This window comes from Ambystoma mexicanum, chromosome 2p (genome assembly GCF_040938575.1).
Source record: "Ambystoma mexicanum isolate Mex_15411 chromosome 2p, UKY_AmexF1_1, whole genome shotgun sequence".
NCBI classification, from domain to species: Eukaryota; Metazoa; Chordata; class Amphibia; order Caudata; family Ambystomatidae; genus Ambystoma; species Ambystoma mexicanum.
In genome coordinates this window covers 1,065,046,263-1,065,059,808 of record NC_090923.1, presented here as the reverse complement: position 1 = coordinate 1,065,059,808, position 13,546 = coordinate 1,065,046,263, and the positions used below count along the sequence as shown (strand labels likewise).

Below are 13,546 nucleotides of genomic sequence, written 5' to 3'. Positions count from 1 at the left end.
TTGGTCTTATTATTTCAGCTCCATAAGTTAGGATTGGTACGACCTTTGCCTTAAAGAATTTCATAATAGGGATTTGAGAGAACTATTTATTTTAGCTTGACCTTTGAGCGCAATAAATTTCTCACAAACCGTATTCCTTGCATAAATCTGAAAAAACAAATGAGTAAATGAAGGGGCAATTGTAAGTGAAGTTTCATTTAGAGTCCAATTGTATGTTTACATTTATTTCCATGATTGGTGATTAAGATAAGGACCTTTGTTTTTGTTGTATTCATCCTCAAGCCATTTGTCTTCACATATGAATCTAAAGCCACCAATTGGCTTTGGAGCCCAATAGGGGTACAGTCAAGCAAAACCAAATTGTCAGCATATGCCAACAAGGTGTTCTCACATTTTTGGGAGAAAGATCATATCTGACCTAAAGTCTCTCCAATATCGGCTATAAACATAATGAATAGTAATGGTGCAAATACACACCCTTGGCGTAAGCCCCTGTAAATTGAAATTGGTTTGGAAAAAACAATTGAGCATTTAAGCCTACTTTGTATCTTGGTGTCACCATGGAGAGTTTGTAAAATGGCTAGATAGGTTAATGGACAACCCCTAATCTGGAATTTCCTCACGAAGAGAGACCTATTAAACCAGTGAAAACTTATAATAAAATCTATGAAGGCCACGTAAATAGGTTGCTTTTAAATGGTCGCTCTAATTTGCAGAAGAGACAGAATTAACCCATCAAGAGAAGTTTCCAAGTACCTTTTAAATCCTGATTGGTTAATATCATATGATTTCCTATCAGCTGCCCAGTTCTCATGTCTTAATAAGATATATGAGAACATCTTACTAGAGCCATCCAGCAGAACTATGGGGCAATAATTTTAGGGAGCACCCTATCTCCTTTTTTAAAGATGGAAACAATGTGGGAAAATATCCTTGAGGTAGGAGTGGAATGAAAGAGAACTATCTGGTCAAATAAAGATTTTAGAATTTTGGACCACATCACTGGCTGACTCCTCAGGGTGACATAAGAATGTCCAACAGGTCCAGGGGAACGTTACAGTTTGCTTTTTTGATTAATTGGTAGATGTAGTCAGCATCAAAGTCCAGGGCCCAAACTAAATCAGAATATCCTATGTCTGCAAAGAGTTGCAAGGAACTAGCATATATCGCATTATAGTGTTTTGTCTTTTCCTCTTCTGAAATCGGACTTAACTGCCTATGAGCCTGGGTCGAGTAAGATGTCTTAAGTTATTTCCAGAAGGACTCTATATTATTGGAGGAGAACTTAATGAAGCATAAACTCTGCAAAATGCAGCGTTTATAGCTTTTTGTTATTGTAGCGTAATCTCAGTTTAGCAGCTTCCTGCTTAAAGTTGCCAGTTCGAGCTATGGTCAGGGCTCTAAGATTCTGTATTTATTCCTGCTTTTTATCACCAATATTGATATCATAGGTGTGCATACACTTGGAAACTACCCAAAGATTAGGCCAAATGCAGCATTGAAATTTGCAAAAAATCCTACAAAATTCTCAGGAGAAAAAACATAACATTCTTTCATGGGCCATGCAGAAAGGGTCTGATGCAGGCTCTCGTTATAAATTCCAGCAAAATGATGGTTCCAGCTCCAACAATTACCCCCTTTAGCAACCGGAGATGCTTTAACTGACAAAGAGGGCCCGTTATTAGCTCCCTGGTCCCTTAGTAAAACCAGCCGGCCTTAGTGGGACCCGCTAAGGGACCTCGGAATCTCGTTATTCACAGCAAAAATGTGCCAGATTGATCTGAGATTCATTAGAGTATGTTGACATGTTCAGCAAGAGAGTCATATCGTCAGAGGGCGATACATTATCGTTGGAAGTCACAATGTCAATCTCAGCTTTCAGATCTCAATCTTTTGTCAATTCAATATCCTGAATACATAAAGCTGCTTTTTTTAGTCATTTTTCTTATATTTTATTGCACCATTCTTTTCTTGCAAAACAAACTCATCAGGTGGATGTATCACAAAGTCGGCCAAGGTTTGTTGAAACCGTCGAGACTCACAAGAATTACTATATTTATTAACTTTTACATTTTTAGGCTTTTTTCTTGTGGGTTGGGCTTGATTTTTGGGCTTGATTTTTGAAGGCGCTCATCTCTTTTTTTTTATAGAAAATGGCGAAATTAACGAACTAAGGATTGGAACAAGGAAAGGTTGCATATTCTAACAGCTAGTTTGAGTCTGCCTTTATTTGCTGCTCAGTACTCACAGTTAAGGCAGCTTCTTGCATAATTACCGGCTTCTGAGGATGTGCCGTTCCGAGAACTCCATCCAATTCGGTGCAAAGAAAAGGACTTGCAGAGCGAAGCTAGGGTAGTGTCTGGAGGGGCATAGCTGTGTGCACATTCACACACACACACACACACACATATGGAAGTGGATAAATCAAAAAGGAAGAACTTTTTATGCACAAAAAAATTCTCCTGCTACATCCCCTCAAGGGAAAAATCCCACAAGTATGGAGGGAGGGGGTTATAACAGCCATACAGTTTAGAATCAGAACTGTATGGGGAACAGATGAAAAACTCAAAAAGATGCACAGGAATATTTTATGGCATTTTTCAATGCTGACTGTGTCCAAAGAAAACGTGAAGGACTATCTGAAAAATATGCCAGCATTGCCCTGTAAAACACATATTCATGTTTCCAGCGACTAACAATACATGACTGTGTTTGCCTGATCAACAAATTGTCATACAGCCTGTGCACAAAATGTGCCACTATTTCCACTGTAAACACATGTTAATGTTGCCTGTGTACACTATATGCCAGCTTGGCACAATAAAACATGGTTATGCTCCTGCACCCTAAGTAAGCCTGCATGCCAATGGCAAATGTCATGCTCATGCCCAATATACGTCAGCAATGTCACTATAATATGATTTCATGCTGCCTAATAATATAGACCAGAATGTCCCTGTAAAACCCATTTTCATGATGCCTGGGCACATCATATGCCAGTATTGCAAACGTAAATTCTTGTTTGTGATGTCTATGACCCTTAAATGTCATTGGGCCTCATTGTAAGTTTGGTGATAGCCTTGTCGGTAAAACCGGCAGACTACCGCCAAACTTGCGAAAATTTCCGGGAACCCACGAATTGGCAATTACTGGATCATTACGTCCCTGCCGGACCCAGTAATTGCCCATTTGTGGGTGCCGGAATGGAATGGTGCCGGTGCATCCGACATGCTGTGCTCGCGGGTGCTGGTATGGCCGCCAGGTCAGACCTAGCAGCCGTAATGGCACCCACGAGCAGAACTTGTAGTTTGCCGGTCCGGGAACTACAGTACCGGCAAGCTTACCGGTACCGTAGTTCCCAGACCGGCAAACTTATAATGAGGCCCAGTGTGTCATTGTAAAACACATGTTAATGCTGCCGGTGCTCAATATATAAAAGGCAAAGTTGTATGGGCATATGCACAGAAAAGGTACTTAGAATATTATTACTAAGGCTTCCGGTTTTATGGGGTATATTTTTGTGCCATTTCCTTCTATATTTATCCATATTTATTTTTGGGCCTTTTTTCTATATTTTTTTCCACATTTATGTTTCGTCATATTAAAAGAAAATTCGCAACCACTATTTTTCTGATTTTATTATTCTAAGGAACAAATGCATTTATTAACGCACACATGCAGCCATTTAGGAAAGAAATGCAAGCTCTATTTTGTCCGTAACAACTAAACGGTTGCTCCTGTGAATTTCTTTAGATATATGCTGTTAGCAGTTTAAAGAACTTTAATTCTATTTTTAGACAACTTTTACACTTCTCCATGCTGCCAATCTGCAATGTGACATCATAGAGAACCAGACATTTATAAATAGACAAAAAGCAGATTGATTTCCGTCTGTATCTATGTATAGAAATCTGTAAAAACAGAAAACTGGAAGCCTTCATTATGACACATGGAGAAACATTGAACATACTTTATTGGTGCAAGGGTATAAGGGGAGCCCAGGCTACTGGGTATAAAATGAAATTCCAGATTACAAATGGGCCTCATCAAGGGTTGGGTGAAGTGGCAAAAATGCAGCGGTAACGTTATTACTGCTCCGCCCAATCCCGAGTTTGGGCGGAAAACTGTAGATTTACCTCCAGCTCTGAGATGGAGTTAAATCTCCAGCTTTCCGCCCATTTGCAGCGCTATTACCGCCAGCACTATTACTGTTAGCAGTAATAGCGCTGAAAAACCTCATAGAGTCCAATGGACTCATAACAAATGGGGACTAACAGCGCCACCGCAACACGGGTTCGGGCACAAAATGCGCTCCACCGAGTTGCAGTAACACTAATTGTGTTAGGTGGTATCCCAGCGTAACTACCACCGTGATACCGCCCAACTCATGATGAGGCCAATAGACAACCATCAATGGTCACCCACTGAAAACATGGACTACTCAATTCATAACATACGACATTGAGTATCATTTATTTTTAACCAAACTTAAAAAGAAAACAGAGAAATGAAAGAGGAAAACTCAATGTACCTACTATACAAATTAATAAATAATACCAGCACTTAACAGATTAATTAAGACAACAAACTTTGGAACTAATACATTAGTCACACACAAAAATGGCAATTCAAAACCCGATGATAATATATTGTGACATTATATTGCATTAAATAATGAGGTGAATAAACATAACTGAAAAAGTCCAATACGAGTTGAAGGTCGACAAGTAAACGAAAAATGTACAATTATTTATAAAACATCATATAATCAAAGCGCAAGCTGGAAGCAGTACCTTATATCGTGCAGATTCTTAGACACGAATCTCAAAGTATAGGTAACATGTTCTGCAAACGTCACTAGACATAGGAAGACCTGCCAATAGAGACATGATAGAAGACTGGTGTATTTCTCTAGACCTGTACCCTGGCACATCCCTTCTGCAGGCCACCCATGCTCTGAGAGAATGCTGCATGCTGGTGGGCTGCCCAGTGCAGTGCTGGTGTTTACCTATGATGTTCTTGCATGGTAAATTACTGTGTTATGAACAATCCTTGATTTCTTTTATTTTACTAGTTTTCCTTTTAATGTTCAATCATTGTGAATTATGAAAACAGTTAAATACATTCAACCCCTTCTAAATAATGTGTCATAATTAATCATGATAAGGAGTCACTTGCCATAATGTTTGTCCTTAGAAGATCATGATATGTTTATGATACTTTTGTCATAATCACATTATGCTGATAAATGTGCCTTTATGGTGACTACATTACTCCTAGACCTAAGCTCTCTCCTCTTGCCAGATCAGCACGAGGCCCTCAGAAGTGCACAATAAACCTACCTATGCATAACTGGGGCTGACGATAGAGAATGCACAGACCACCGTGTCGTCCCTTTGCATCTGCTGGGTGGTGTGTGCCCTGCCTTCTCTCCTTCCCCCTCTCCTTTACTCACCTGTTGCCCTTTCCTCCTTGCCCCTCCCTCACCTGCCCTCTCTAGCAGTGCTTAGTGGCTTGGAGCAGAGGGAAGTGGATAGGACTGCGGCCATTTCGGGCAGGTTTGTACCTGATCATGGTTGGATACAGCTCCCCAGTGAAGAGGTAGACACAGACAAAGGAGGCAGCCAGGCATCCCTTGCCCATCACGGCCAAGGCTGTGCGCAGTATCTGCATCTCTGCGGGGAGACAGAAAGGGGGTGCAGAATTATGCAACAACCCGAGAGCCTTGTTACACCAGACTATTTTAAAACTTTACTAGCATTCAATAATACTTTGGATTTTACCACCAATAAATGTATTTATTTTATTTTATTTTGGTATTACGTAACGTGCTAACAAACTGAAAGCTTGGGTGGCAGCATGGCTGGGGGAACAGGATAGATGGGAGAGGCATTCCTGCTAACCCAGAGGCTCCTCTGAAGATGATATGGATCATGGGCAAGAGACTGGCACCAAGAGGGCCAAGGTCAAGGGACTATCCATGCTAAAGCCAAAGAGGAGGAGGAGGAGAGGAAGAGGCAAGGAGTTAGAGGTTAAAGGTCAAAGGACTTTCAAAGCTAAAGCCAGAGAGGAGTAGGGGAAGAGGCAATGAGGTAGAAGTTAAAGGTCAAGGGACTATCAAAGATAAGCCCAGCGAGGGGTTGGGGGGGGGCAGGGAAATAGAGGATAACCAAAGCCAGGGGACTATGCTATCGAAACCCAGGAGTTGTATCCCTGATCCTGACTAGGCAGCAGAGAGCCGGGGAGATAGAGCGTAATGGTAATGGAAGTATTACAAGTTAAGACTAGGGGTTTGCAATCCTGATCCTCCCGAGGAAGTAAGATAAAAGGAGGGGGCTTGGGGACAGGAAAGGTTGCAGGTGAGCGAGTGCCCCAGAGAAGCAGAATGAGAAAATGAGTGTATGGTAAACGGAAAAAGAAAGGAGTGTGATTAAAAGGAGTACAATATAGTAGAACAGATCGCTTTTGGCCAAAGTTTGAGTCCCGAGATGGAGACGGCTTTAAGTGCTGCTCTGGCATCTGAGACGTAGCTGGGGCAGGAGGTGGTACAAGTCCAGAATGCCAGAGGGAGCAGGGTCCTGGAGCAAGGGGCAGGTATCTGAGTGTTCGGCTTACCTCCCCAGTGCCAGAGGGGGGAGGGCCCTGCAATAATCCAGGAGATGTTGTAAGGGTTTTAATGCAGGCCATGGATCACAAGTGAAAAGGGCAAGGGCATACATATAAATACATTTACAGGCATGAATATTCTGCACTATATCCCCGGCAGCCATTTTGGTCAGGCAGTCGGCTTGAGAGAGTAGTGGGAAGGGCGAGACAGTGGAGCAGGCAGCCCGCACACTTTCCAACTCTCCTTCTCTGGTTGGATACATTTGCCTACACACTAGTAAAGTAATCCATGTCTGATTTAAATATTTTGGCAGGGCATGGAGGCTTCTTATTTTTCAGTATCGTCTTTCTTTGTTCTACACAGAAGCAAGAATTATCAATAAACCAATCTTTTCCCGATGGGACTATTTCCCCCATCATCCACCGCATTACGCAGGAGGAGGGAATACACACATCCCCTTCCTATTTCTTGATAATTGTCCTCGTAGCAAGTTCCCTCTTCTTGCTGCTTTCCTGTCACGTGAAACAAGTGCATTTGTAAAATGCTATTCATCAGGTCACAATTACAGCCAAAGCTATTTAGCATAGAGGATACCTGTGCCCCTCATAGGCACGTGTTGCCTTCTCCATATCCCTCACAGAGACTTTAATTCAAGGTGATAGACTTAGTGCCATAGTGCATGCATGCAAGCGATACGCACATTCCAAACCCCATGACCCCCGCGGTAGAAACTGGCGCAGAACACGGGGCAGCATGGTGGCCCCTACTGCACATCCGTTTCCTTACAATACAATTCTTCTGCGCGCAGCACCTCTTGAGCAGGGCACCACAATGAGCATCAGACGTTCGATTTGAAAAAGAGCATCATGATTGGTCCTGGCTGCTCGCAGGCCCGGTCAGCCTACGACAATCATTAAAAAGAGTACCCATGTGGTGAAAAGCAGAAGCATTTACCAGGGATCTGAGCAGTATTATGCACGGGGATGAGGAAGAGCAGTGTTCCCAGCAAGAACAATAGGAACCTCTGCTGCGATCTAACCTCCGATCTCCATAGAGTGGAAATTTCTTATGCTATATGGACTGCTCTATTTCAGAAGATTTAGGCAAATCTGTAGTCTCCTCATTTTCCAGCTTCTCTATAGAAATAGGGTGTTCCAGTTCTGGAGCATTTTCACAAATGCACAAAGCAATAGAACAGCCTGGAGGCAAGTCTCAAGACAAAGTGTGATGGGGTGTGTCCATACGGGCATCACAAAGTATCATCAAAGAGAAAATACAGTGATCGCATTGAGGATGAGTGCAATGTCCTTGCCTTTTGACCCCCCTAAACCCTGGGCAAGAACAGTGGTTGTTCCATCTGGGAAGAATGCATTTCCTAATGACCCCAATTGTTATGAAGGTTACGAGTAGCTGGTTAAGAGAACACAGAACTGCCCTGTTCTAAATCCATCACTTTTAGACCCCGGGCAATGAGCTATAATTTGAGGCCCCGATGATGTGGTGATGGCAGATCCAGATTTGACATTAAAGGTGTGATATGCCCTGGTTTCTACAGAATTAGTGACCCTAATGGCAGACTGATGTTTGAAGATCAGCTTTGATCTGCCCTAATTGGAAGCAGGAAGTACTATGTTGGATCCTAAGATACTCAGAGGTTGAGCTGAAAGAGCTGTTTGCTTTTTGGGGAACATCAGTTCAGCTTCCAGTACTGAGTGTGAAAAGGACATCCTATCTGAGGGCTTATAAAATATTTTCTCCCAAATTGGCAACCCAGAACACAAGATGCCTAGGATATACAAACAGTTCAAGGGGTCCGGTTAGACTTCATGGGGGCTGTGTTGCAATCAAGATCTCAGAGGCTTAAGCACAACTCTACCATGGACCACCACATAATTGTGTGGAAGTTCCAAACCTTTTACAGAAAGGGGCAATAGGAAATTCTCCTTCATTTATTGAGGTCTTTGCGAGCAATATTTTTCTGGTGAAATAGATGGACAAAGGATTATGTCCATTCATCCGCTAGAGCCATCTAAGTTAGTTTTCAGCATCCATCATTCCAAGACAGGGAGAGACCTCTGTACTTTTTAGAGAGGCATCCTGCCCAGGAGAATGGAGGATGTGTATGGATCTACAAGATGTATACCTATCAGTGCAAATGTTCAATCCCTAGGGACATTTTCTCAGATGCAGGTGATGCAGGAGCTTCATTTAGTTCCCAGGCCTCCCATTTGGCCTTTCTTCAGCCACCTGGTGCTTCACAAAGCTCTTATGCCCAGTCGCTCCCACACAGAAGACGGGGCATATTCCTCCCCAACTGTTGATAGCACCTTCTTACAAAGAGGTAAAAGATTGGATTTACAAACATATCCCCTTCCCAAAGGTGCACCACATCCTTACAGAAACCATTCAATAGTCTTCCGATAATGTTTAACATGACCAATTCATTATCCCAAACGAAATTGTACAAACTGGTGTTAAACATTTGAACATATGTATTGACTTAGCCTCATCGCATTACATGTTTTGGGGCATGTCCACCTTTGTCAAATGCTAGAGCTGAAGCATAGCTAAACTCAATGCTGATGAAATCGCTGCCTCCGCAGCAAACTCAGTGGTGGTAAATAGTTGGTCATACATCACGTAAATACAGATAATGGCATTTCTAATACAGTTGGTTCACTGCTCTCTACATCTCCCCAAACGAGAAATACAGTCAGTGACAGAGTGAGAGAACATGGTCTCAACCCGTAATATCAACGTAACATCTAGCTCAAATGATAGGGCACCTGTCCACCACTAATCAGGGAATATTACCGGCGCCCGTTTATCCCTTTATATATTTCCAGAATCCCTTTATCACAAAAAAAGAATATATAACACTTGAATTAGGTAAGAGTTAATCAACCTGGACACTGCGTTCCCAGTAAGCAACCATTGAGATCTAGCTTTGAATGACATGCAAGAGGCTTGGAAAGGGGATGCTGTATCCAATTTTCCCCCGATCTACTATTGGATTCCGATACAAGTCAATCAGCGTGTTGGGGGGCCAGGCCTGGAGAAACCTCATCTGGAGGTCCATGCGCACATTGGGGTTTGAGAAATCATATCCATTTTTTAGAACTCGTTGCATGTGTCAGTGTAACCATTCAGGGATCATACAATGTCAGAATGTCACAGTCTTCCTAGAGACATTTGGGTCCATGCAGTATTCCTTAAAAACACAATATAGGACTGGTCCTCCAGATAGAAGTCAGATAGCAGCGACTGGTTCTTAAGTATTTAAGTATTCAGGAAACTGGGGTGTAGTGCCTATGGACTTGTTGGAATCCAGATTCAATACACAAGTACCACATTTTTTTCAGGTGGAGGGCAGACCCATACATGATAATAACAAACACATCTTTGCAGAATTTGGGTTAAAGCTGCTATCCTCTTTATCTCCCCTTTCTCTTATCCCAAGAGTGCTTCTCCACACCCACAGAAAGAAGACAAGTGTTATTCTAGTAATTCCAATTGGCCGTCTCAGGCTTCATCCCCGTTGGCTCTTTGGATACGCATTGATATACTGATCCTACTATCGGCGAACAGGAAACCCATCGTACCCCTATCTAGTTGCCCATCACTGGTTGCATACATGCACGTACCAACTAGTCACATAATCCATACCTGGAATTGTCATATTTAATGATTGATTCTTACTTCCCAGATCCAGCAATCATACATGCAGAACATCAGCTGTTGAATCTTTTTTGGTCAGGTAACCTAGTACTGAGAGTGGGGGTTTTGCACGAGATAAAGGCCTGACTGGAACTGTCCCTCGGTCGGTTGAGCAGTCTCCGCTCTTCCCATCGTGCCTAGTGCTATCAACCTGATGTAAGGGACCCCACATATGCTATGGAGAGAAAAGAAGCAATCCCCATATCGCCGATCCTCATGTGGTGACTTGTGTGACCATCTACCAAGAACAGCAGACCCTAGAAGAGAACGCATTCAAAGGTATGGTAGATGACCAAGATGACGCCAAAGCAGCACCACTAGAGAAACCAAAGGACAGCTGTGCATGTGCATGCCTCAATGGAACGATAATAGTGGACCGCTGTGGTCCCCATAGATACGGGCATCATTATCTCTTTATCAAAGAAGCAAGCAATCTGCTGCTATATAACTGCGATGAGGCAGTGGTGCTGGGCTCTGTAAAGTGGAGTAACGGGTGACTGTTGCTAAAGGACCATTCTGGGCCATCAGAGCGGGGAACGCCTTTGTGTGATCATGCCAGAAACACTTTCCCTCTGACACATTAGATAGTGGCTGGACCTGTAGATGAGCACAACACGCCAATCTGAACATGCACACTGAAAAGTGCTATGAACAGCTAGATGCGGTGTGGGTACTGATGACCAGAGCATGCTGGCTGGCACTTGTGGGTCTAGTAGATGCCTAGCTTGCCTAGTAAATGGAATCTCTCAGGTGAGTGTGAATTGGGTCTGGGGGAGCTCTCTGGATCACCAATGACTGAATAAAAGGCGCGCTCCTTAAAACCCAAACTGTTTCTTTTCCCACTGGCTATCCGATCTACTGCAGTGAGGCACAGTAAATTAGACCAGGTTGAGGACCGGTGGCTGGTGTTTGGCGAGCTGGTTGTTCCCACCAAGCTCAAGGGGAGAAGATTCCTTACAGATCTCCTCTTTCGTCAAAGTTTCAGGCGATTCGGACCTGTAGCAGGACTTCACCGGGTATCCAGTAGTTGCAGCAGTCGTCTTCCTTCAGCTTCTCGTTGGTTCTTTCGTTCCAGTGGCGACTCTGCCTTTCAGTCCCAGAGAATGGCTTTTTATGCACCAAATCCCCCATTCACACAGCCTGGCTTTCAATGACACAGCAGGGTGGCTGTCCTGGCAGGGCAGCCACCTAGACAATCAGGCAAGAGTGTGACTTGGGTCTCCAAGGAGACCCTGTGCAGGGGCCTCAAACCCCTCCCTCACATCCTGCCCACCCAGACACTCAGGCGCCTAAGGAGGGCTTCTGTGCAGAAGCCTGCCAAAGGACGACGAACAAAGGAACCAAACCTGCTTTGTCGCGCAGAGTAAAACACTAGAAAGACCTTTACAAAAAGATATTGTGAAACAACTCAACCGGAACCAAGTAAAATTAAAAGTGGATTACTGGGTCTGAGTTTGAGGCTACCACCATAGCCTCAAATATTACCAAAGGCTATTTTCATAGTCTGCGGTAGAATAAAAATGGTAGATACCACTTCCACCAGCCAAATCTTAGAGAAAGGGCAACATAATAATGTTCCATGAGAATCAGACAAAAGGGGATAACTATTAACCTCTCCAGTACTCTATTGGAAGATATGGTGTACTGGGTCTGTAAATTTAAAAAGACTAGTAAAGTCAATGGTAACTTTACATGTTCTGGGAGACAGTAGTCAGTCCCAGAAAATGGAGTTTAAAGTTGGAAGTCTGAAAAGACAACCCTGTGTCACTGCACTAAAGGTACTGGTTGACACACAGTAAAAAGATGATGCCATGGAGGAAAAGTAAAACACATTGAAAATGAAAGGTTCAAAGCCCAAAAATATAGTAAAAGAGCTGGAGTGCTCTAAGGTAGACGGACATTAGCACTTGTGTGAGAAATCTCATTAACAGGAGTGATAGCCCAGAGACGTGGAGAGGATGCATGGGATTTTGCTGTTGATGACTGATGCACGATTAAGCGGCTTTGCATGGCTCACTATTGTTTGGAAGGTTCTGGAAGGATGGTGTATTGATGGGTTTTGTTTTCCAGAATAGTTTGGAAGAAGGACCAACTAGCTAAGATTGCTTTTAAGTAGTCGCAGTTCCCGCTATACAAAGGGCCCCCATTGCCACATATGGTGTGTTCAAGGCATGTACTTCAAGGTACAAAGAGGGGCGTGTTAGTGGACTGAAGAAACCTGATGTCTTCTGACTCCAGCTTGGAGTGATAACAGTATAACGTTGGAGCAATGATGATGAGGTAATAAACCACATGTAAAAAGTAAAAGGTGATGACTGGAAGGTTTTGAATCACTCATAGCCATGGGCACAGCTCTGGGCAAACCTCCAGACCATTGTTCTTCACCTGCTAAGCCATTACAAAAGGGGAAAGACCATATGCATATCAGGGTTGGTCCCACCCCAAAAGGGACAGACCAGCCCAAACCTCCAGGTCACATCCCTTCTGCATGAGACCACAAGCAACCCCAGACCTTTTCCGGCCTCATTGATTGACATCAGTGAGGTGTAGCTTGGGTTTCTAGGCCCAGCAGACTCAGGACTCATATCTGGGAATACCCATCCCACTTTGGGCAACCCTCCAGACCATCATTTTTCAGTTTGACAAACCATTATAGAAAGGGAAATGGCTTGGGAGGCTAAAGAAACCTGTAAAGATCCTGACCCAAGAAAGTGAGATCATGGCATGACTGAGAGGGATGAAGAGCCAGCAGAGTCTGTGATATGTGACTGGGCAAGGAACCTTTCTCGGAGCTGCCAGGATCATCAACACACCGGATGGTACATTTTCCAAGTACTACTGGAACCTTGTGGTCTGCTTCATTGCCAACCTGCAACCACACACTCGGACTACTGAAAAAACATCAAAAGCTACACCAGTAACTCTTTGCTATTGTAGTAATAAGAACTGTTTAGATGCCTGAATCTGAGCATCTGAGTAAAAGCTGTCAAGGAGCGTTAGAAGTACAGCATTGAGTTGCTTCTGAAGAATTGGCCCACCCACTGAATTCTATCAATGGTCCTTCAGAAGAACTGGACCACCTGCTGAATCGTAGCACCTGACATTCATCAGAATGCTGCTGATGCAATATTTGAACTCAAGGCCACATTAAAGGTAAGCAGTAGAGCAGATATGACCAGGAGCTGATGTGAAATATCATTGGGCTGGTCGTTGAAAAAAGCC

General features: G+C 43.4%; 1 protein-coding gene across 1 annotated transcript in view; it reads right to left on the bottom strand.

Annotated features, from left to right (window-relative positions):
- LOC138567843 (solute carrier family 22 member 6-A-like) overlaps positions 1-13,546 on the bottom strand; it is a gene marked incomplete at its 5' end in the record, with an annotated part of 223,258 nt that overhangs the window by 42,437 nt on the left and 167,275 nt on the right. Inside the window, one exon of the mRNA XM_069646335.1 lies at positions 5,567-5,675. Within this exon, the coding sequence (XP_069502436.1) occupies positions 5,567-5,675 (109 nt within the window). The remainder of the gene's footprint in view (positions 1-5,566; positions 5,676-13,546) is intronic.